The 23,381-nt window shown below is 36.5% G+C and overlaps 4 protein-coding genes and 1 non-coding gene across 8 annotated transcripts; 3 read left to right on the top strand and 2 right to left on the bottom strand.

Moving 5' to 3' along the window:
• Positions 1-4,837: 4,837 nt before the first annotated feature.
• LOC116122779 (60S ribosomal protein L29-1-like) lies at positions 4,838-5,574 on the bottom strand. The gene is made up of 3 exons (XM_031408590.1): positions 5,431-5,574; positions 5,196-5,299; positions 4,838-5,110 (listed from the first exon to the last, which is right to left on the bottom strand). Exons 2-3 carry the CDS (start codon positions 5,295-5,297, stop codon positions 5,027-5,029), a joined length of 186 nt encoding a protein of 61 aa, XP_031264450.1. The 5' UTR covers positions 5,298-5,299; positions 5,431-5,574; the 3' UTR covers positions 4,838-5,026.
• Positions 5,575-5,688: 114 nt separating this feature from the next.
• On the top strand, positions 5,689-7,773 carry LOC116122777 (GTP-binding protein SAR1A-like). The gene is made up of 3 exons (XM_031408587.1): positions 5,689-6,082; positions 6,178-6,309; positions 7,205-7,773. The coding sequence occupies exons 1-3, from the start codon at positions 5,954-5,956 to the stop codon at positions 7,523-7,525; spliced, it is 582 nt and encodes a 193-aa protein (XP_031264447.1). The 5' UTR covers positions 5,689-5,953; the 3' UTR covers positions 7,526-7,773.
• Positions 6,519-6,642, top strand: LOC116122881. Its single transcript, XR_004126971.1, has one exon. It is a non-coding gene; the product is annotated as a small nucleolar RNA snoR83 (small nucleolar RNA).
• An 899-nt stretch (positions 7,774-8,672) lies between the features above and the next one.
• LOC116122778 (GTP-binding protein SAR1A-like) lies at positions 8,673-10,314 on the top strand. Its single transcript, XM_031408588.1, has 3 exons — positions 8,673-8,883; positions 8,990-9,121; positions 9,812-10,314. The coding sequence occupies exons 1-3, from the start codon at positions 8,755-8,757 to the stop codon at positions 10,130-10,132; spliced, it is 582 nt and encodes a 193-aa protein (XP_031264448.1). The 5' UTR covers positions 8,673-8,754; the 3' UTR covers positions 10,133-10,314.
• A 592-nt stretch (positions 10,315-10,906) lies between these two features.
• On the bottom strand, positions 10,907-22,101 carry LOC116122781 (calmodulin-binding transcription activator 5-like). 4 transcript variants are annotated; one of them, XM_031408595.1, is made up of 15 exons: positions 22,053-22,101; positions 21,770-21,934; positions 21,242-21,367; positions 20,506-20,621; positions 20,059-20,147; positions 19,843-19,888; positions 16,958-17,087; positions 16,697-16,816; positions 16,537-16,595; positions 15,601-15,907; positions 14,506-14,624; positions 12,870-13,567; positions 11,979-12,525; positions 11,406-11,717; positions 10,907-11,327 (listed from the first exon to the last, which is right to left on the bottom strand). In XM_031408595.1, the coding sequence occupies exons 2-15, from the start codon at positions 21,819-21,821 to the stop codon at positions 11,280-11,282; spliced, it is 2,769 nt and encodes a 922-aa protein (XP_031264455.1). In that variant the 5' UTR covers positions 21,822-21,934; positions 22,053-22,101; the 3' UTR covers positions 10,907-11,279. The 4 variants fall into 4 exon arrangements, with proteins under 4 accessions (XP_031264455.1, XP_031264452.1, XP_031264453.1 ...); XM_031408592.1 differs by lacking the exon at positions 14,506-14,624 and having other exon boundaries at positions 15,515-15,907; positions 16,685-16,816; XM_031408593.1 differs by lacking the exon at positions 14,506-14,624 and having other exon boundaries at positions 15,515-15,907.
• Positions 22,102-23,381: the final 1,280 nt, after the last annotated feature.

Below are 23,381 nucleotides of genomic sequence, written 5' to 3'. Positions count from 1 at the left end.
CAAGAGGGAACTGTTATAGCAAGAGTAAGTACATATACAAGTGTTAGCTAATTCCGTCGCATTTCCGCTGATAAGAGATGCTTTGAAGTAATATTTCGTGAACAGTTTTTTTTTACAAATTTTCTTTCATAAACTGACATGATAAAAGATGATTGGAAAATTTATTTTAAATTTAAAATCACTCAATCATCTTTTATTACATAAGTTTGTGAGAGAGTTTGTATAAAATGGTCGTGAATGTAGTATTATTGTTTTCATAAACTTTGCAGCAAATTTTTTTCCTTATTCCGGAATTCATTAACATTTACCATTTACCATTGTTAGTAAAAGGTAACTATTACTTGAGCTTGCTCATAGAAAACAGGAAGGGTGATACATTAATCATTATTGCAACCGAAATAGGCTCATCATATTTTATGCTATAGTTGAGAATGATTGCACTAATCACAATAGAAAATTTTGTACTCTATGCACGAGAGTGTTCATACAAATGGGTGTGGAAGAGTGTCACGACTTATTTTATGTCATGATAAGAGCAACAAGTGTGAAGAGCGTACGAGTTTGAATGGTTCGCGAAGCATTCACATGAGGGTTGATAACTGAGACGTCAAGTGTATTTCCTCCTAACACATTAGCAATGATTCTTTAGGAGCATGAAGAAGGGATTAGGCCTCCTTGCACAAACTGGTCGAAAGCTGACGCCGCTTCCCTGATGAGCCTCGAGTCAATGACAGGCGTACATGTAGGCTTACCCCTCTCAAGTGTGATGTTAGGGTGCCACACGGACCGTTCCACTACGTCAATACTCTAGCTCAAAAATATGCTAACTTGTTACCAAACGCTGCTCTAAGAAATTATAGAATTTTCTCTTTGTATCTTATTCAGTAGCCAATTAATTTTGAAACCGTGCAGGGCATCAGATTTGCAGTTCATCCACATCCAACTCTGTCCGAAGTTCTTGATGAACTGTTTAAATCGGCAAAGGTGAGCTTCTGTTATTCACGGCAACTTCCTGATCCTGACCTTTGATTGCATTGGTTCTTTTCTCATTTCTCATGCTAAATGATAAAATAATGAGTATAATCCATGGCTATATTCTCAAATAAGTTGAACGCAGGTTCGGACTGTATAGGATCACACTAAAATCAGGCCTTGTGGTTGTTCTTAGTATTACTTTATCGACATTTAACTGTTTGATAAAATGGTTCCGTTTGGCCATTTCTGATGCATGTTAACTCCCAAATGACTGTAAACAAATTCTAATTTCTTCTGCAGGTCAAAGCTGAAGCTTCTAAACCAGTAAGTGAACCAGTTGCAGTCTAAAGCCTTCTCGACGCTTGGAAGTATTAATTTTTTGAAGAAATTTGCTTGTATTAGGGAGTGTCAGAGAACCGTGCATCTCCAGGCAGAACTAATCAAGAAGAAGCCCAGCCTAGCAGAAGAAATATCTTTAAGGAAATTAAGGATTTTGTGGTCATGGTGTGTTTCGTAGTTGGATACGCGTTTGTTCTACTTATTATTCATGTGCTATTATACATCGAGTGGCACAGTTATTAATTCAAAAGAGGAGAGGCAAATATAAAAAAAAAAAAAAAAATTATTTCAAAATTTCACAAAAGCCATGAATATTAGAACTTTCAAATTTATTGACAATAATTTTATTCAATATAATTATAATTGTTCCCTTTTCATGCTTTGAAAGTGCTGAATAATAAGTTTTCAATACTATATTAATATTTAATATAAGAGCTTCGGAACAGGCACAAGAGGGAACTGTTATAGCAAGAGTAAGTACATGTACAAGTGTTGGCTAATTCCGTCGCATTTCCGCCAGTAAGAGATGTTTTGGAGTAATATTATATGAACAGCTTTTTTTTACAAATTTTTTTTCATAAATTGACATGATAGAAGATGATCGGTGAAAGTTTATTTTAAATTAAAATCACTCAATCATCTTTTATTATATAAGTTTATGAGAGAGTTTGTATAAAATGGTTGTGGGTGTAGTATTATTGTTTTCATAAACTTTGCAGATTCATTAACATTTACCATTTATCATTGTTAGTAAAAGGTAACTATTACTTGAGCTTGCTTATAGAAAACAGGAAGGGTGATACATTAATCATTATTGCAACCGAAATAGGCTCATCATATTTTATGCTATAGTTGAGAATGATTGCACTAATCACAACAGAAAATTTTGTACTCTATGCACGGGGGTGTGCATACAAACAGGTGTGGAAGAGTGTCACGACCTTATTTTAGAACGTCGTGATAAGAGCAACAAGTGTGAAAAGTGTACGAGGTTGAGCGGTTTTGTTGCGAAGCATTCACATGAGGGTTGACAACTGAGACGTCAAATGTATTTCCTCTTAACACATTAGCAATGATTCTTTAGGAGCATGAACAAGGGATTAGGCCTCCTTGCACAAACTGGTCGAAAGCTAAAGCCGCTTCCCTGATGAACCTCGAGTCAATGACAGGCGTCGATGTAGGCTTACCCCTCTCAAGTGTGATGTTAGGGTGCCACACGGACCATTCCACTAAGTCAATACTCTAGCTCAAAAATATGCTAACTTGTTACCAAATGCTGCTCTCAGAAATTACAGAATTTTCTCTTTGTATCTTATTCAGTAGCTAATTAATTTTGAAACCGTGCAGGGCATCAGATTTGCAGTTCATCCACATCCAACTCTGTCCGAAGTCCTTGATGAACTGTTTAAATCAGCAAAGGTGAGCTTCTGATATTCACGGCAACTTCCTGACCTTTGATTGCATTGGTTCTTTTCTAGTTTCTCATGCTAAATGATAAAATAATGAGTATAATCCATGGCTATCCTCCCAAATAAGTTAAACGCAGGTTCGGACTGTACAGGATCACACTAAAATCAGGCCTTGTGTTTGTTCTTAGTATTATTTTGTCGACATTTAACTGTTTGATAAAATGGTTCCGTTTGGCCATTTCTGATGCATGTTAACTCCAAAATCCCAAATGACCGTACACAAATTCTATTTTTTGTATTAGGGAGTCTCAGAGAACCGTGCATCTCCAGGCAGAACCAATCAAGAAGAAGCACAGCCTAGCAGAAGAAATATCTTTAAGGAATTTGCGGTCAAAGTGTATTCAGTAGTTGTATACACGTTTCTTCTATTTCTTCTTGATGTGGTAACATACTACCAGTGGCAGAGTTAGACAGTAATTCAAAGGGAGAGAGGCAAATGTCAAAAAAATAATTTCATTTCAGAATTTCACAAAACTATGAATATTACAACTTTCAAATTTATTGACAATAATTTTACTCAATATATAATTACAATTGTTCTCTTTTAAGTTTTCATGCTTTGAAAGCGCTGAATAATAATAAAGTCTTCATACTATTAAACGTATCAGTAACAATTTAATAGTACAATAAATGGGGGCTTTCCCCTGAATTATTATCAAGTATTTTATATTAGATATAAGAGCTTCGTAACAGGCACAAGAGGCAACTGTTTTATACAAGAGTAACTGTATATACAAGTGTTAGCTAATTGTTAATAGACATTCAAGTTTTCCAATTTTTGATTTTTGGGCGTTTTTTATTTTTAATCTGTGATTAGGAATCTGTCCCAGCCCAGCCAATTGAATCAATTCAACCGTGACCCACCACCTTTACCAAGTTGGGTTACAAAATTTTCAATTCATCCAAAACCCTAAAAATTAGGACATCAATCCATGAACAATTGAAAACTAGAATTTAGGACTTTTGAAGATGAATGACTCGTGAGTAGAATGGTGGCAACAACGTCGATTTTCGGTGAACAAATCGACCTGAAATCACAAAAACAATTTCACTAAGAACACCTTGCTGTCGTCGATGATTGGGGAGGCGAACAAGGGAGGGGTGAGATAGGGTTTTGATCAAGAGGTTGAGAGAAGTCTTTTCGTGATGATTGGGAGTATTGTCGTTGCCAGAAACATACCCTATTTGCTAATGCTGACGATGGTGTTTGGGGTGTTTTGTTTTTGCACGATTTCACACCTTTGGACATCGGTTTGACCCGCCAATCAAATCAGTTAAACCGCTTGACCCGTGACATGCTGGCTTGGCTGAGTCACTACATGGGTCGGGTTTCTAATCACTGTTTTTAATACATTGGAGGAAGGTGCTTCGAAATAAGCAGCATAAGATGATCTTCCTTTTCCATTATCCCATTGATAAACCAAATTGATGATGTAAAAAACCATCCATGATACCAGGAGACCCAAGTGTTTGGTTGGCTCAAAAAGGATATCGTGAGCATAGAAGGTAATTCATCGATCAGAACTAGACCTGAATAACGATCGTGTAATAGCCCTGATCCCAATTGAAAATTTACTCCCATACCTTTAGGTTCTAAAATGAACAAACCAGGCTTTAATGAAACTCAAAACTGGACTGTAATTTCACACCACCTAATCAAATAAATTTATTGAAAAGAGAGATGAAAAATACAACAGCATCTTCTCATCTCAAATAACCTTGAATTAGGGAAAAAATTAACAGCTAATTAGCTACCAATATCAAACTACTCCAGACGATGACCTATCAATGTCTGATGAACAAAATTCTATGATAATAAGATTGCAGTATAAACCAATTACCTAATCAAAGCAAAAATCTAGTGACCCAAGTCAGCTAACGAACTCCACTATTCCACCAGCTAAATTTGTAGGTTTAAGCATGAAACTGCTATCAAAATACTTTGATTGTCCACATTCTAGTACCAACCAAAAGGATGAGTCCATTGATTCAATCTCAAAAAAACAGCTAAACTAAAAGAAGCAAGAACAATAAAGAGCTTAAAAAATTGAATCTTTAGCAAAACATCAGTAAGAATCCATAAAATAAAACCGGCTCAATAATAAAATCTGCTAAAGGGTACCATCAAGTCATTACAGTACTAAGAACAATATCCATTGAAGAAACAACTAGATCTTAAAAACAGGATAGTAAAGTAAACCCCATAACAAAAAAGAGCTCTCATCTTTTCAAAGGAAAAGAGTCTACTCTTCGTCAGCACCTGATTCAGCTCCCTTCTTGTTGTGCTTCCTTGCATACCTCTGGTTCCTCAAAAACTTGGGGTCCATCTACATCATAACATAAATAAATAAATAAAAACTTCATTTAAATTGAATTAAAAAAAAAAAAAAAAGATAATCAAAGAAAAGGTACCCCTTTGGTGGATGTGTGACGGTGCCTTTTGGGTTTCTTGATTCCGTTCTTGTGAGCCTTGTATGACTGGTTGTGAGCTGTGTGATTCTTCGACTTCGCCATCTCTATCACAAAAACAAAAATTTAACACAAACTGATAAACTACTATAAAAGAGTTAATATACAAATACAACTATATATGTCTCAATTTTCAAGGGTTTAAGGAAGCATAGAGATGATGATCTTTGAAACGTACCGTTTTGAGAAAGAGAGACTGCGGCTCTGTTAAAAGATTTTCTCTTGTAAGCAAACGAGAAGAAGACACAGAGAGCAAAACCCTAATTCATATAGGTGTTTAATAGCGGTTGGCATAAGTTTGGTCGGGCTAGATTTGGGTCTGGGCCGATCCCGATAATGGGCCGGGCCTGCTCTTGGGTTCGCTAAATTTGCTCTTTTGATATAGAATTAGTTAAGAACCAAATTACCAAACCAAACCAGTTAGGCGTTGATGGTGAGGAACGCGTTTCGCCCATGTGAAACAATAAAAATAAAATAAAATGGAGAGCATAGTAAACAGCAGCTAGGCTAGCTGTAACGCTGAAGTTGCTGCAAAACGTAAAAACCGACACACAGCGCAAGTAACCCAACCCAACCCAACTCCTCCTCCCATTCATTTCTTTCTTTCTTACAGATCTCTATCCTCTGCCATTTCTCTGGATCTCATCATTCCCTTTAACATTCCTCTTCTTCTTTAACCCAACTCTATCAAAATCAAAACTATGTTCCTCTTTGACTGGTTCTACGGCGTTCTCGCTTCTCTCGGTTTATGGCAAAAAGAAGCCAAGATTCTCTTCTTAGGCCTCGACAACGCCGGCAAAACCACCCTTCTTCACATGTTGAAAGACGAGGTTTCGCTAATTCTTTTAAACGTTTTATTCTGTTACGTGTCGTATTTGTCCAGATGTTGAAACTGTTTTTGTCTTTTTAATTGATGTGATTGCAGAGATTGGTACAGCACCAACCGACACAACATCCCACCTCGGAGGAACTGAGCATTGGAAAAATCAAGTTCAAAGCTTTCGATTTGGGTGGCCACCAGATCGCTCGCCGTGTCTGGAAAGATTACTATTCTAAGGTACCTTATCTTCTTAATTTGATCTATTTGTTTCTAGGTTTATTATACACGTTTCAGTTTGTTTGGATTCCTTTTGATTGAGTTATCAAGCGACTGTTTATCTTATTGTGTCTGTCATGTGATTGGATTGAGATGAAATTGCAGCTTCGAATTTTTGTGTTTCCTTTTGAAATGAAAAAAATCACTTGATTTGTTGTTATGCCTTCATAATCCCAGATAAGGTTTGCTGGTGTTTATCTGATTCATGGAAGGCAAATATTGACAATGGAAGTTTCGCTGATAGCGCCTCTTCTTTACCTGGGAGGTGTTTTAATAGTAGCTCTCCATACATTATGTTCTTTGGGAAACATTGATGATTGATTTATGAAAGTGGGTTGAAAGAGAAGTTGGTTTCATTTCTGAAGAATTATGTCTTTCCCAGAAAGGGTTCTTTATAAAATCTTCCTTGTGTTAATGGTAATTTCTTTTGGATCAAGCTAGGTGAGCTCTGCCCTCCATTTCTAGAAAAGAAAAAACAGAACAGACTATCAATTTCCTCATTTGAAATCATTTACAGATTTTGTCGAAAAAGTAAGAAAGTGGTTAATTGATTCTTTGGTCATCGTGTTTGTTGTTGCTTCTGAGTTGATTCCAGGTCTGATTTTTAAATTGCTGACAAGGATAACCATGTGAGGCACATGTTGATCCTGATTTTACTTAAATTTTGCTATTCATTTTCCCTATCACTGGAATACTTGCTCTGCGCGACTCGAGTTCCTTTATTATTGAGTGGCTTCTGGTCCCATTTTATTTGCCTCGAAATTAATGCCAAATGTATAGGTCTCTTAACGTTCCCTAGAACAATATGCATGTCAAAGAACTAATGCCACCATTTTCCCCTCCCCTTGTTGAACAGGTGGATGCAGTGGTTTACTTGGTAGATGCCTATGACAAGGAGAGGTTTACGGAATCAAAGCGCGAGCTGGATGCTCTCCTTTCAGATGAAGCCCTGGCCAATGTTCCTTTTCTCATTTTAGGAAACAAGATTGACATTCCCTATGCAGCTTCAGAAGACGAGCTCCGTTTTCATCTGGGGCTGACCAATTTCACTACTGGAAAGGGGAAGGTGAATCTTACAGAGTCAAATGTTCGACCCCTTGAAGTCTTCATGTGCAGTATCGTGCGCAAGATGGGATATGGCGATGGCTTCAAGTGGCTCTCGCAATATATCAAGTAGAGTTTGATCAGATCATATGGCCATACCGTGTATTCATTCTTCTGGGATTTTTTTTTCTTCATGTCATTTTTTGCTGTCTTTGACAACAATTGAATTGAAAATTTGAAAATTTTGTTCCCTTTTTAGGGCTAATGAAGACTTTATCTACTATTGCATTATTATTCAATGTGAATTTGGTTTTTGCAGAACAAGTTTGTAAGCAACTACTACTACTTGTGCTTACGGTTAATTAGGATTATCGTTCTGGACTTCCCTGTAAAGTTTCTTCCTATTTGTATCTCCTTTTGTGTTAGCTGCCTTTGTGGCTTTTTAAGCTATTCTAATGGTGCTAAATATGAGCTTTTACACTAATATAAGCTTGTTAATGGTTTCATTTTTAATTATTATTATTATTATTATTTTATTTTTTGTGATCAGAGATGTTTGGGTCAGTTTCTGTATACTTCGACTTATCCTTTAAACATTGAAGTTAACGATCGGGTAAACTCTAATATCTCAAAATCTTGAAATTAATGATCGGATAAACCCTTTAGTGTCATCTTTAGCAATCAATCGAGGGGAATTGAATTTAAAAACTATTGAGTAATATATCTAAAGTCTTTATCATCCTACTCGGTTATTGAAGTGTAATTTTTTATTTAAATATTATGTTTATGTTTTAGAAAATACTTATTGGAAATGCTTTTCCCCTCAAATATTGAAGGGTGTTTTCATAATCAAACAGTTTTTTATTTTGTGTCTTTAAATAAAAAATTTAATAGATCTTAAAATATTTATTTATTCGATTTATTATTAAGCGCTCATAAAAACGAAACGATATGCACCGTTGGATATATCCCGTATCTTTTTTGTTCCATGCGTTATTGTGGTACTATAAAATCTCTCCTTGAAGCTGTCACTTTCATGACAACATCATCATCATCAAACTAGGTCCTAAATCGGACGGTAATGACAGCCCAGGTGACGCGTACTAGCTAATGAACATGCTCCACGTGTACGCCGACACAGAAACCTGTCATTCCCGGTCATCCCATTTTCCCTCCAGCAGTACAAATCATCTCACCACCGGCCAAACCGGTAATCTCGGTTCCACCTCATAGTATAAATCTACAACTGAGTTAAATCGAGCTTGGCTCTTTGTTTTCTCAGAGATTCTCTTACCTTTCTGCCCAACCAAACACGACCGATACAATAAATTAAAAGAACCAAAAAAAAAAAAAAAAAAAAAAATGTTTCTTGTTGATTGGTTCTATGGAATCCTTGCTACTCTTGGTTTATATCACAAGGAAGCAAAGATTTTATTTTTGGGTCTTGATAATTCTGGCAAGACGACGCTGCTTCACATGCTCAAGGATGAGGTGCCGTTTAATTGTTTTAGAAAATGCATTAATTATTTCTTTATTATGAGTTTATACTAGTGGGGTTTGAATTTAATAGTTTATTAATAAAATAAATTGGTTGCAGAGGTTGGTGCAGCATCAGCCAACCCAATACCCAACATCAGAAGAATTGAACATAGGGAGGATACATTTCAAAGCCTTTGATTTGGGTGGTCATCAGATCGCTCGCAGAGTCTGGAGAGACTACTACGCCAAGGTTTATTTTATTCATGAAAAGTCTTAATTTTTTATCGTATTATATTGTCAAGTAAATTGGATTTTAGAAAATGGATATACGAGTAGAAGAACAAATGCTTTGCTCTAGTACCACGTTTTTGCTGAGAAATTACAGTGAATTCTGTATTGTAACTTTAAAATTTTTAACTTTGGCATTTAAGGTAGTTATTGCTTTGCCAATTCAAACACCTAAACTATGAGATTGCAATTGAAAAATAACTATGGATTCGTGTTACAAATTTAAGTGGGAATCGCCTAATTATTTTAGTTTTGTTATTACTGTTTCATAGTTCAACTATGGCTGAAATTTGGTTCTATTCAATTCATTTAAATGGATCCTTTTTAGATGAATACATTAAACATTTGTTTCTGGTTTCTTGGCTGTGATGTGCTGCAATTACTTATTCATTTCATTGCTGGCAACATCTTGTGTTACTTTACTGTATTATATAAGAGTAATACTAGCCTTACAAAGAGGCATACAAAGAGACAAATCCAACCTTTAAAATTCATGATTGCCTCTCTCTCTCTTTTTCCCTTCTTTTAAAGGTTGAATTTCTCTTTTTTTTATGCCTCTTTGTAAGGCTAGTATTACTCATTATATAATTCATTTGTGAATATTTGTTGAATGTTAAATTTTCAAACTATGTGCAATATTTTTGTCATGCAGGTTGATGCTGTGGTTTACTTGGTTGATGCTTACGACAAGGAAAGATTTGCGGAGTCAAAGAAGGAGCTTGATGCTCTTCTCTCAGACGAAACACTAACCAATGTCCCTTTTCTTATTCTGGGAAACAAGATCGACATACCATATGCAGCTTCGGAGGAAGAGTTGCGCTACTACATGGGCCTAACGAATTTCACAACAGGCAAGGGGAAGGTTGATCTAGACGGCTTAAATGTCCGCCCTCTCGAGGTTTTCATGTGCAGCATTGTCCGCAAAATGGGTTATGGTGAGGGTTTCCAGTGGCTCTCACAGTACATCAAATAACATACAAAATGATAAATCATCTTATAGATAGTAACCTTCGTAGAGCTGTTGCTATGTCTCCGTTATAGTATTAGCTTGTGTTAGAGCCTTGAGGGAAAGTTAAATATAGTTGGTGAAAGTCTAATACGTCAATATTAGCTTGGAAACTTTCTGTGTGCTGTAAGTATGGCTGTAATATATAAGTTAAAGCTGGGTTTTCTAGTACAATGGTTTTGTTGGTTTTTCATTGAAGGCTGGCTGCGGTCTATGTTTTTACTTTTTAGACTTTTTAATAACTTGGCTGTCCAGGTGGTCCTCTCTGGCAATTGAATCATATTAATAAGGCCAAATTTTCTTTACATTTTTTTGCTTCAATAAACGCGGTCGTGGTCCATGCCATAATCAATCAATTCGTCATAGTAAGCGTGGTTGATGAACAAAAAATTATGATGGAGGATGCACCACCTACTTCGTGCTTTCACCTACTCCCAATAAAATACTATGCCCGTCCTTTTTCATACTCGCTGTAGAAGCCAATCAACCGTACTCGAAGGTATTCGTGGAGGAGGTTCTATTTAATATTCCTTTATAGCAACCATAAGCCAAGGAGGATGAATGAACTTGTGCGCACAGCCAACACAAGAATGCCACGAAAGGACATCTTCAAATTTATGTTTCAAGAAATTCGACTCAAAATTCTAGTGGCAAAATAAAAAAAAAAGTAAACTCATTCGACTGAGTCTTGCGCTGTTTGGCACAACCATATAGATTCTGTTATCGCAAAAACAAGAATGGTGAAGTACAGACCCCGTATTCATTATTTAGACAGAATATTGCATTATACAATGCTATGAGAAATACTACCTAAATTCAGTTTCCATCCATGAACTTAGAGCCTAGATCTTGAAATGGTGTCAATAACAAAGAGTATCCAAACGCAAAAGCCAGGAAAGACTGGATTACACGAGACTGAAATTATGACCCTTTCAAAAATCTTAAAACAGTTGAAAGGGCCAACAAGAGTGCACACTTAACCTACAGGCATTTACAAATGTACAGGTTGAATACACTTAACTTCTTCACCGAGTCATTTATGGTCCAAAAGTGTCCTCGAATATGTCAGATTTCCAAGCTTCCAAACGTCAATGAAACCCGCTTCTCGTCCTCTTCAAGTGTCCATTTCAACCTCTGGGTGAAGTAACCCTTCGTATTCCAGCTGCACAAAATAAAATTTGATCAGTATATCGTACACACTTAGATGTAACTCCATTAATTTTCATTGTAAATCACTCACCCTTGCTTGATCATGTGCCATCTTCATCCTCCTATAATCTTCTTGTGCTTTCTTTGACCGAAACATGGCTTGAACCCGTACAACTGATCTCTCAACACGCTCTTCAGCTTGTTTACGGCTGGCTCTATAGAAGTCCTCCTCTACATCACTATCTTGCTTCTGATCCTCAACTGCTTCGGCACCAGGGTCAACTTGAAAACCACGGAAACCTTTTCTTTTTAATCGCCAGCGCAGAATTGCTTTCTCAAGCACCCCAACTGACCAGAGAATCTTACGATACTGCTTCCTTACTTGGAAGCCTCGGAAGGCAGCCTGTATCAGAAAATAATGCAATGTAGTCAATTATTATTTTCTGGATCTTTCATATTAGTATAACCTAAAAGCATGTCACAGATAGGGATTTGGAAGGGAACAATTAATGTGTAATTTAGTGCCAATAGTTGTTAACTACTCAGATTCTCTACAAAATTCTGATCTGAATGTCAACAGACCAAACATGCAATTGGGGCCCAGGTCAACCATCACAACATTTTCTATTCGTGCAATAAGTTAAAAAAGGGGATAAAGAATTACTTGAATTTTGATAGCTTGACGACGCTTATTAAGAAAATCTTTACGAATTTTCCATGAACGGAACCTATGTTGGATGTGGACAGCAGCTGCCATTTTTTTCCGTGTATCAAAGTTGCGATATGCATGCTGAATCTTCATTGCAGCAATTATACTTTGTGCTTCATCCTCAGGATTGGAAAACTGAATTGCTTTAGTCTGTACTTTTAGGGAGTGCTCCCTGAATGCAGCTTGAATACGTGCTGCTGCTGAAGCAGCATTCCGGTAAGCTGTCAAAGTATCCTTCAGATTAAGCTCATCCTCAGTGAGGTTCTGAGTATTTACAACCTCAGTTGTGCCTGTTGGCAGTGTTCCACTAATATTTCCAGCTATGGTCATATCATTGAACTGCGCTACTAAAGCCTTTTCTGAAACATAAGCTGCTAAGCCCTCATAACCCCGCTTAGATGCGAGATCTGCAACAGTGCATCCACCAGGATTTTCTGAGGTGGGGTCTGTGACTAAGTTTGGCTTTGCCCCAACTGATAAAAGAGTTGCAACCATTTGCTCCCTGCAAATGGAAATTATTGTACATTGATCTCCAATAGAAACAATCAAGAGGATAAGAAAAAACCCTCAAAAAATAGAGTGGAATCATATGCTCCCTATCCATTTATATAATGCACAAAGGATTTCCAAATTGAAGTTATTTTTAACTACATATAGCCTCTTTACATCTATGTATTTTAGAAAAGTAAACAGTGAAACATAAAAATACTAAAAAACAGAGCCAACTTCTCATAGTGAGGTTTAATGAAAGGAAGTTATAGAAGTTACTAATTTGAGCCCATGAGGAATAAGATACAATAAAGAAAATCTCTTCAGCAAATTAAAATGATTTTAGTAAAACGATACCTTCCACAATATGCAGCCCAATGAAGAGCTGTCCACCCATATTTATCTCGAAAATCCAATGATAAGCCTGACCATGAAAATAGATGAATAGCCCATGTGTATCCAAGAATAGCACACAAATGTATTACTCCTTGACCTTGACTATCATATTCAGTGGCTTTACATCCTTCAACTATTTTTTCTACAAGCCATTCTTTTAACTTGTTCTTCAAAGTGAGTTCAAACAAACTGTCTTTCACTTCTGGAACTGAAGTCGTATTTTTTCCAATTAACTTGTTCAAATATGCCCAACTATTGCAAATATGAGAGGTTTTCAGAATAAACTTCTTAGCCTCTGTCAGGGCATTTGGTGACACTTTACCAGATAAAATGTTAGGGCCCTTGGATGTAGAGAAAAGAAGACAAGCAAGCCTTGTCTGAAGTTGAAACTCTTCCCACTTAGCCTTGTCTTCTGACAAAACCACCGGCTCATGCACTAAAGGAGCACGATACTCAAAATTAAGAATTTGGCTGATAGGTTTATGGCCATCAATACTCATATAAAGGTTTACTAATCCAGGAGAATGTGGTGATACCAAACAGCGGTACACCCCAACCTGAACAACATCTGCAGGCAGACATACATCACCACAGACACATAACAAATTGGACTTGGCAAGATGTAAATATTCCTCGTGAAAGAATCCAGTAATTAGAATCTGCAACAACGACTAAATTAGAATCAAAATTTTACAGTAAACATTAGTAAAAGCTTTAGCCCAAAAAAAATCCATCCAGAAAAATCACAATATTATACACACACATCAGATAAACTTTGCAATAGAATGGTCTAAATGAACTTTCATGATCAAAACTGCAAAAATTGAAACAGAGATATTCAGTCCAAATCCTGTCTTTCCTTAGGTAAAGCAACACATGCACTCGTGCAGTGATGAACAAATTGAAACCAGAGATTCGATTAGCCTCATAACACATTGGTCTTCAGAATTCACAGAGATTATGACAACAGTAACTAATCTTGCAGGTAAAACATTCACAAACATTCTTCCACCATGCTTAGGAGAAAGGACTCAGTAATTGCACAAAATTTTAAATGCACCTAGTTTTCTTAACTAAATTTTAAATGAGATTAGATTATTGAAGTTCATAAACTAATTCTCAGAGATCATGGTAGCAAATTGTTGCAGGGCTTTCTACCGTAACAGCTTTCAGGATTTCATTTACATTCTTTTCATTTTTTTTTTTTTTTTCATTTTTATTTCCTTTTCATTAACTCTTAATAATTATTCAGCATTCAACTATACTTACCAATAGGTGAACCTCATGGTACCAACTCAAAATGCATGAATCTTGATTGGCATGTATTGTTCAGTTTGAATAAAGCCTGAACAATGCCACGAAACAAGCTGTAATCTTAAGATTTATCTATACCCAAATATTTTCATCTCATTTATAGATATATTATCCATACCATCAAGGACCAAGCCTCTTGTCCCTTCTATTTATTTATTTTTATTTTGAAAAAGTAAAAGGTGCTAATCAATGTAGGAGCCCTAAATATAGTCTGTTGAGAGAGAACCACCAACCATAAAAAATACAAAAGACACTAACAGAGGAAAGTAGCCAAAAGAAATACCTTGGTCTTTTCAGTTGAAAAGGCCCATGCGGGTGCAACATCTGTTATGTTAAAGATGTGATCATAAACAGTGTATTGCTGATCACCAGATAAAATTGATGATTGAAGAGGGTCATCCACTGAACCCGGAGAGTCAGTAATGATATGGTTCATCCATTTTCCAAAACTGTCCTGACTCTGCAAACCATGACTGGCCAAAATGTCCAGCGTATCACTAGTGCACACCGTAAAATCCTTTCTCTCTATGTCTAAATTCACCTGACTCCCCATAGTTTGACCATAAACTCCTTCCAGAATATTGAAATGAGCATTGTCACTCCTAGTAATTGGCTGAGTTAGATTACCAACAGAAGAAACTTCTGCAAACAGATCATGGGCTGGAACAGAGCCGCCCTGCAAAGATAAATTAGTATATCGTTAATTCTCTGCTAACAAATATACGCAACAAATTAAGTGGTTCAAGCAAATTTAATGACATTAAGCTGTGCAATATTGTGGCTAAGGTTTGCTCATCATGGTGTCTATAAGAAGTAAAATATGAAATAAAAGTGCTACAGTGCATCAAATCAGCTAACCAACTGGATTGTGAGCAACTGAGCAAATGTACCCTCAAACTGAAGTTACTTTATGGATATTTTATCTGCTCAATGTAAAAATTACCACATGAAAAATCAAGGGAACAAAATATTAAGATACTTGAATTTTAGTTNAAATGCATGAATCTTGATTGGCATGTATTGTTCAGTTTGAATAAAGCCTGAACAATGCCACGAAACAAGCTGTAATCTTAAGATTTATCTATACCCAAATATTTTCATCTCATTTATAGATATATTATCCATACCATCAAGGACCAAGCCTCTTGTCCCTTCTATTTATTTATTTTTATTTTGAAAAAGTAAAAGGTGCTAATCAATGTAGGAGCCCTAAATATAGTCTGTTGAGAGAGAACCACCAACCATAAAAAATACAAAAGACACTAACAGAGGAAAGTAGCCAAAAGAAATACCTTGGTCTTTTCAGTTGAAAAGGCCCATGCGGGTGCAACATCTGTTATGTTAAAGATGTGATCATAAACAGTGTATTGCTGATCACCAGATAAAATTGATGATTGAAGAGGGTCATCCACTGAACCCGGAGAGTCAGTAATGATATGGTTCATCCATTTTCCAAAACTGTCCTGACTCTGCAAACCATGACTGGCCAAAATGTCCAGCGTATCACTAGTGCACACCGTAAAATCCTTTCTCTCTATGTCTAAATTCACCTGACTCCCCATAGTTTGACCATAAACTCCTTCCAGAATATTGAAATGAGCATTGTCACTCCTAGTAATTGGCTGAGTTAGATTACCAACAGAAGAAACTTCTGCAAACAGATCATGGGCTGGAACAGAGCCGCCCTGCAAAGATAAATTAGTATATCGTTAATTCTCTGCTAACAAATATACGCAACAAATTAAGTGGTTCAAGCAAATTTAATGACATTAAGCTGTGCAATATTGTGGCTAAGGTTTGCTCATCATGGTGTCTATAAGAAGTAAAATATGAAATAAAAGTGCTACAGTGCATCAAATCAGCTAACCAACTGGATTGTGAGCAACTGAGCAAATGTACCCTCAAACTGAAGTTACTTTATGGATATTTTATCTGCTCAATGTAAAAATTACCACATGAAAAATCAAGGGAACAAAATATTAAGATACTTGAATTTTAGTTACTGGGAAGCATATGAAGCTTCTAAACAGCTACATTGTAGAGTAACAGTTAACCCTCCCAGCATCAAAGTTTGAACTTAATATTGTGAACTACATATGTTAACACAATAAACAAGCTCCAAAGTCAAAAGACCAAAATTTAACAATAATGACAAAATCATGCTCAACTGTAGTAATGTTTGAGGTCAGAAATAGATGAGATTACTAGTGCAGTGAAAGAAAATAACAGAACTAAGATTAGAAACAAGAATTTCACATGGAAAGCAACAACTAGTCCAACGAAAAAATTCAAAAGCATGAACAATCCAGCTTACATTACTCACGCCCCCACTTATTGCAGAGTGATTTTGTTGGCCTAAGTATGAAACCTTGCCTGTCACCCAAAGATAGATAAGATTAAGAGAATTTATAAATACAAAGAACCCAAATATGTTCTTGATCAAACTACTGGCTACCCTGTAACTAGCATATTACCTCCACTGGTTACAGTTGAATTATTGGAATCATTTGCCACCACAAGATCATCCCATTCAAGTGTATTGATTTCAAGAAGTCTCAATTCATGATTTTGGACAGTTAGATTGTCATTTTGCTCTGTTGACTCAATAAAAGGTATAGGGCGAGTTAATTTCTGAACCAAGCTGAACTAAGAATTCCCATTTAAATCATCCAAAAATGCAACTAAGAACTAGAAAGACTTGACAATTCAATTCAAATTAATTCAACAACAATTACCAGCTAGTTCTTTCTCCCCAGCATAATATGCACGACCAGCTCCAGAATCAAATTCTTCAGGTAAACGCCATGGAGCAGACTGGTCTGAAACTGAGCTAGAGTGTGAATTCGGTGGGGTGGCTGGAGAACCCTGCAATTGTATCATAATTAACTAAGTATATAGGTGTTCGGAAGCACTTTCAGGACACTAGCGAATGGAAAAAGAAATGTATAAATCAACTTCCTCAGAGATGATACATTGAAAGTTGATGAGAATCCACTCCCAAAACTCAACAAAACAGTAAAATAATAACAGCCAGCAGCCAAGAAATAGGAAGAAAATAGATATGTGTATTGATATTCAACAAATTGACAACAATGGTAGCAAACAACAAAATATACCCAGCACATCAACCCAAAAGGACAAAATCAAAATATGAAAGGAAAAACAACGCTGGACTTCGAGGGCCAGCTCCTCCCTAATTGCTAACTTCAAGGGTTAGCTCCTCCCAAATTTCCCTGTATTCTTCTCTGCCCTAATCAGCTCTCTGCCTCTCTTTTTATCCTCCAGCTCTCTCTCTCTCCCTAACTGAATTCTTTTGATGTCCTAACCCCCAATCGCCACCTGTCCTAGCCTAAACCCATGGAAGTTTCCAGCCAACATCCCCTCAATCCATTACTTGCTATCTTATTTCACTTTTCCTACACCCTCATTATCCAAGTCCTATCATTACCCTCCCCAAGCACTACCACCTTGTCCTCAAGGTGGGAAGATGGAGATTGTCTACCCGACACCATCCCGCTCCTCCACTCCTTCACCGCCCTCTTCTTCTTTACCCAACTCTTCCTCATCTTCTATCATTCGCCGAAAAGGGGTCGATTCGTTGTTGATCATGGGCGTTGACCCTGAGCAGGAATGATTTTCGGTGAAGCTTCGTCGAATATGAGTCTGATTTGGGGAATAGGTATTAATCTGGCTATTAGATCTGGGTAGGTCAAAATTGAATTGGGTTTTGGCCTGGTCTTCAAGCCTGCAAAGACTAGAATAACTTTTCAGCCCAGTTATATTTGTTTTCCCATGTTTGCTCAGCCCATATTTTAAATCCTCCCAAGCCCAATTTTTTTCCTCTATTCTTTGGGCCCACTTAATTAATTGGACTATTGAGTTGGATTGACCCAATCTTTCTTCAACCCTAATTTCAGGTTTCAGCCCAGTTACAACAGCAGCCCTCAAAATTTCTTCTTTCTCTTCACTTAACAGGGCTGAAACAACCTCAAACTTACTCTGATCTTCCTCCACCAAGCCTAGCTGCCGAATAGATTCATAAGTTCCTCCTGCCTCCGTTTGATTTCCCAGATTTTGGTTGTCAATAGTTCTCGATGACTGTGGAACTTCCGGCGATTTCTCTCGATCTCTTCTCCTTACTTCTTCTTCATCTTTCCTTCTCATCCAAGCTCGTATTTCCATCAAACCATCCAGAACAACACCAATATCTCTCCCAAGTTTTGACACTTCCCTCTCAACATTTGCTATTCTAACTTCCATTCTTGTACCAACCATCCCACAATCGAACTACTCTGATACCAATTGATGAGAATCCACTCCCAAAACTCAACAAAACAGTAAAATAATAATAGCCAACAGCCAAGAAATAGGAAGATAATAGATATGTGTATTGATATTCAACAAATTGATAACAATGGTAGCAAAAAACAAAATATACCCAGCACATCAACCCAAAAGGACAAAATCAAAATATGAAAGGAAAAACAATGCTGGACTTTGAGGGCCAGCTCCTTCCTAATTGCTAACTTCAAGGGTTAGCTCCTACCAAATTTCCCTATATTCTTCTTTGCCCTAATCAGCTCTCTGCCTCTCTTTTTATCCTCCAGCTCTCTCTCTCTCTCTCTCTCTCTCTCTCTCTCTCTCTCTCTCTCTCCCTAACTGAATTCCTTTGCTGTCCTAACCCCCAATCGCCACCTGTCCTAGCCTAAACCCGTGCAAGTTTCCAGCCAACATCCCCTCAATCCACTACTCAACCATTTGGGCTGGGCCATGGGTCTTTCATGGGCACTCTTCTTGGAAAACCGGCTTGCCAAGGGAGGGTGTCCAAGCCTTTATAACCCACATGCCCACCCTTTTCTCTTTCAATGTGGAATCCTAACAATCTCCCACGCTTCGAGACCCAACACCCTCGTTGGTCTTCTTTCCAGAGAGCGCCGGGCCTCATCGGCCTTTACTGCCCTCCCTTTGAGTCTTACTTCGCCTAGAAGCCTGTCAGCAACTCTCCTTCTCAACCCCTCAGGGCGCCCATTGGGTCCTGCTGCGTGGGCTCCACGTCAGCCTCTTTACCCCTTGGGTGACTTCGCGGATCCCCTTTCCTTGGTGTAACAGCCCGGGCCCAAAGTCAGCCTGCCACGCGTGCGCAGGATCATGCTCTAATACCAATTTATAGGAACCCACTCTAATAACTCAACAATTTGGGCTGGGCCATGGGTCTTTCATGGGCTTGGGTAGAACTCTCCTTGGAAAACCGGCTTGCCAAGGGAGGGTACCCAAGCCTTTATAACCCACATGCCCACCCTTTTCCCTTTCAATTTGGGATCCTAACAAAAGTTTATATAAAACAGATAATATTACCAGCTCTAAAACTGATACCATACTCACAACTGGAACTTAAAGTGTTTCTTAAAAAAATAGGAACACTTTGTTCTGATATAACCTGATCCCTTATTGAGGTAAAAACCACATGCCATTGCATACTTATATTATGACTTACTGCATCTAAGGAAAGATGGCTCATAGAGAAATGACTGAAATCATATGCAAGATGTAGACATTATTCCAACAAAGAACCCATTCATAAAAAGCATTAGCACAGCTGATGTGTTATCATACAACCTACCTCCTGAGTTTCCCGATAATGAACAAGGACTATGTTTTCCAGACTCCTGAAACATAAAAGACAATGAAACCAAAGTCAGACTACTCATAAGCAACCTTACATCCTACACAAGAGGAGAGAGAGAAAGAGAGAGAGTGCATCATCTTTTATTAGAAAGTAAATAATGCATGTCAAAAGGTTGGAACAGTTCACTGATAGATCCACAAGATTGCATACTTATCAAGTAGCCAATAACATCTGCGAACGAAGGTTGGGCTATCTTCACCATGTGCATAGTATACATGAATCCTCTCTTCATTACCAACCTGGACCATGACACAGAATGACAATTACATCATACTGGAGCCTGCTAAAGGCATGGAAAATAAGTAAAATATTTCTTTGGAGTTCACTGGTCCAAACATTTTCCCAAAATTTTTACTTAATAAATAAAGGAAAAAAGCATTTCAGAGTCATTAAGAGACATCAAAAATTATACCAATCAGAACTTTCGATAGATTGAAAATCCACTTGCTTTCTTGCCAATTTTTGGTTTTCTTACTCTCACTAAATTCTATCAAATATCAAATTTAAATCTCAAGATACCCAATTAAGAAAGCTAAAGCAGCTTATAGTGAGGAAGGTAGAGATAAAATGACAAATTATAAAATGAGAGAATCATACTTTTAGGTGCTCATGAGCCTCTTTAACAGTCTTCCCATCCTTTTTCTTCTTCCAGTTATGACCATCTTTCCGGAAATTCCTAAGCATCTTCCGGTCAAACAATACAACAGTGCCACCTGTTATATTACAAGAAAATTGATATATTGTTACAGGTAGTTGGTTTTAGCAGTTTATGAACCAAGAAATATTGGGAGAACACCTGCAAATTTCATCAAATCCAAGTGCACTGATTATACAATATCTTAAGAGTTAACAATCAAATAACACAGAGGATTAACTATTTTAAAGTATTATGTACGCTTGAAGTTTTAAGGGATGTAACTTGGTGTTACTCCTATTCCCAACATATAGATGCAAATGGTTTATTGGCTCACTAAGATCAACTAGGCACTATTTACAACATTAAAAATGATAATTCATAGACAACCCCAATTAGTTCAGGTTTGCAGCTCAGCTAGTTGAGTTATGATAACAATAGCATTCTTAGCCAATCTCAACTAATATGGCCCTGAGGTTTGGTTCAATTCAGATGCAAGGACAAAAGCAATTCCCAAAGAACAAGAAAAAATCATGGAACAAACAGGAAGTGAATGTTACAATTTGTCACAGAAGTAGTGAGAACTAACAACGTGACAGGGTGTAATCACAAAGTCTAGTTTGAGTCAGTTTATGAACAGGGAAGCAATATAGACCTAAACGTTTTACATTCACGTTTGCAGTAAAAAAAAATAGTTACTTTTCGGCAAGTTCACTGGCTTGGCATTGATGCTGAAATGCTTGCTATTACATAATATAGCATGAATTTCATTTGGGCGTAGCCATCTCGTTTTTGCTTCCTCCATCATGGTCCCAACATCCAAATCTGCCCAAACAAGAAACCAATAAAACCTTTATATTCTGCCAATAAAACCTTTATATTTTGAAAACATGAATGAAACTTTACCACAATACAGCAAAGAACCTTGAGAATGCCACATATTCTCACAAAAATAGCTGAAATTGGTATTAAGAATTATTTCTCTTGCTCCAAAGAAGTTGTTCAGCATATGAATTACTAATTGTTATTCTTTTTAACCCAAAACTAACTCCAACCTTTTTACTTCCAGATACTTAATTCAAACAGCCAGAAAAACACTTTCAAATGTTCGTTTCCAATACCCAACTATCAACCAATTCAAACAACAGACACCTAAAATCGACAGTCGAGTACATCTATATCCACAATTAAAAACTCAAAACCACAAAAGTTGAAAAGTGTCCGCACCTCTCAAAGTATGGAATCCATGAATCTCCGAGCCGACAAGTCGCTCACCCATCGCGTCAGACTATCAGAATTACGCTAATTTCGCACTCAACACTCAATCAGACAACAATTATTCCATCAACTAAACGCCTCGAAACCTCAATCTTCCAGTCTCCCTCTCTATCTCTGCACATGCACACATACATAGTTAAATACACGTATACATACACAAAAACTTTCAATAAGTCGATCAACAAACTGAAACGCACACACAAGGCAAAGAGCAAAAACAGGTGAAATTTACCTGAGTGATCGCAGAGAGTGTTGTACGACTTCTTGTTTGAAATGGAAGAGAAAAAAGAAAAGGCTGAGGGATATGGAGGTCGTCGATTATAAATAATATAGTCAACAAATATTTAATTAATTGTAATTACCAACGAATAGTAGAAAAGATAAGGGAGAATTACATTTTCCCGCCCAAAGTTTGACATAATACTTGTCACCCACCAAGATTCAAAATGACACTTTCCTACCTTTCGTCAAGTTTTGTTAGTATTTTCTATTAATATTTGATTGAAAAGACGAAATTACCTTTAAATAGTTTCTTTCTTATTAGTTTATTATAAATTAAAATTTAGTTAAATTAAAGTCTTTACTCGATTATTTATTAGTTTAGGTGTAAAAATTTTTTTTTCTTTGTTTATTTAATTAATTAGGAATATTGATTTTTTATGTTAATTAGAAAAAATGAAAAACATTATATTATGAAAAATATTATAAATTTAGTAGATTATTGAATAATAATGATGAAATATAGATGATATTATAAATAAATAAATATTAAGGTAATTTAACTTTAAATTATTCCATAACATTATTCTTAACTTTTTAGGTGAGGCTAACTATTTTTTCCTTTTTGACTTTTTGGCTAATTAAAAAATAATAAAAAATTTATAAAGTTAAATATTTAAGAGTATTTTTATTTTATTAGTAAAATATTATCAGAAAATATAACAAAATCTAATAAAGGGTGAAAAAGTATTATTTTGAAATTTAAAGGGTGAAGAAGTGCTATTTCACCAAACTTGGGTGGGAAAATGTCGTTCTCCCAAAAGATAATTTGATACGTCCAGTCCGGCATTTAAAGTGAGAGTGTACATGCATAACTATTAATGATGCGGGCCATTTCCTGCATTGCCTCTCCGTCAGTCTCTGATATGGCTTGGGCCCACCCTTTGTCCATTTGTCGGGAAAAAAAATTTGATTTACCGTTGATGGATCTTAATATTTGCAGGTACTTGATTGTGCTTTTGACCCCGAGTAGGGATGGGAGTAAAGGGGATTTTCCGGTTCCGGTCCGAAGGTCATTCGGGGAATCCTTAAAAAAAAAAAAAAAAAAAAGACCACTCCCCAAACGAAGAATTCGGGGATTTGGGGTTTTTTTTGTATTTATATAATTTATTTTATACTTTTATTATTTTTTTTTCAAATCATATATACCAACAAAAAAAATATATAATATACATATTAAATATAAAAACCATCACACTAAATATGATTTATTAATTTATTATAATCAATCAAACAACAAATAATATATTATATATATATTATATATTAATCGTAAGATTAT

Source organism: Pistacia vera, unplaced genomic scaffold, assembly GCF_008641045.1.
Source record: "Pistacia vera cultivar Batoury unplaced genomic scaffold, PisVer_v2 Contig138, whole genome shotgun sequence".
NCBI classification, from domain to species: domain Eukaryota; kingdom Viridiplantae; phylum Streptophyta; class Magnoliopsida; order Sapindales; family Anacardiaceae; genus Pistacia; species Pistacia vera.
The sequence above is the reverse complement of the archived record's forward strand: the minus strand, read 5'-3'. Positions and strand labels throughout refer to the sequence as shown.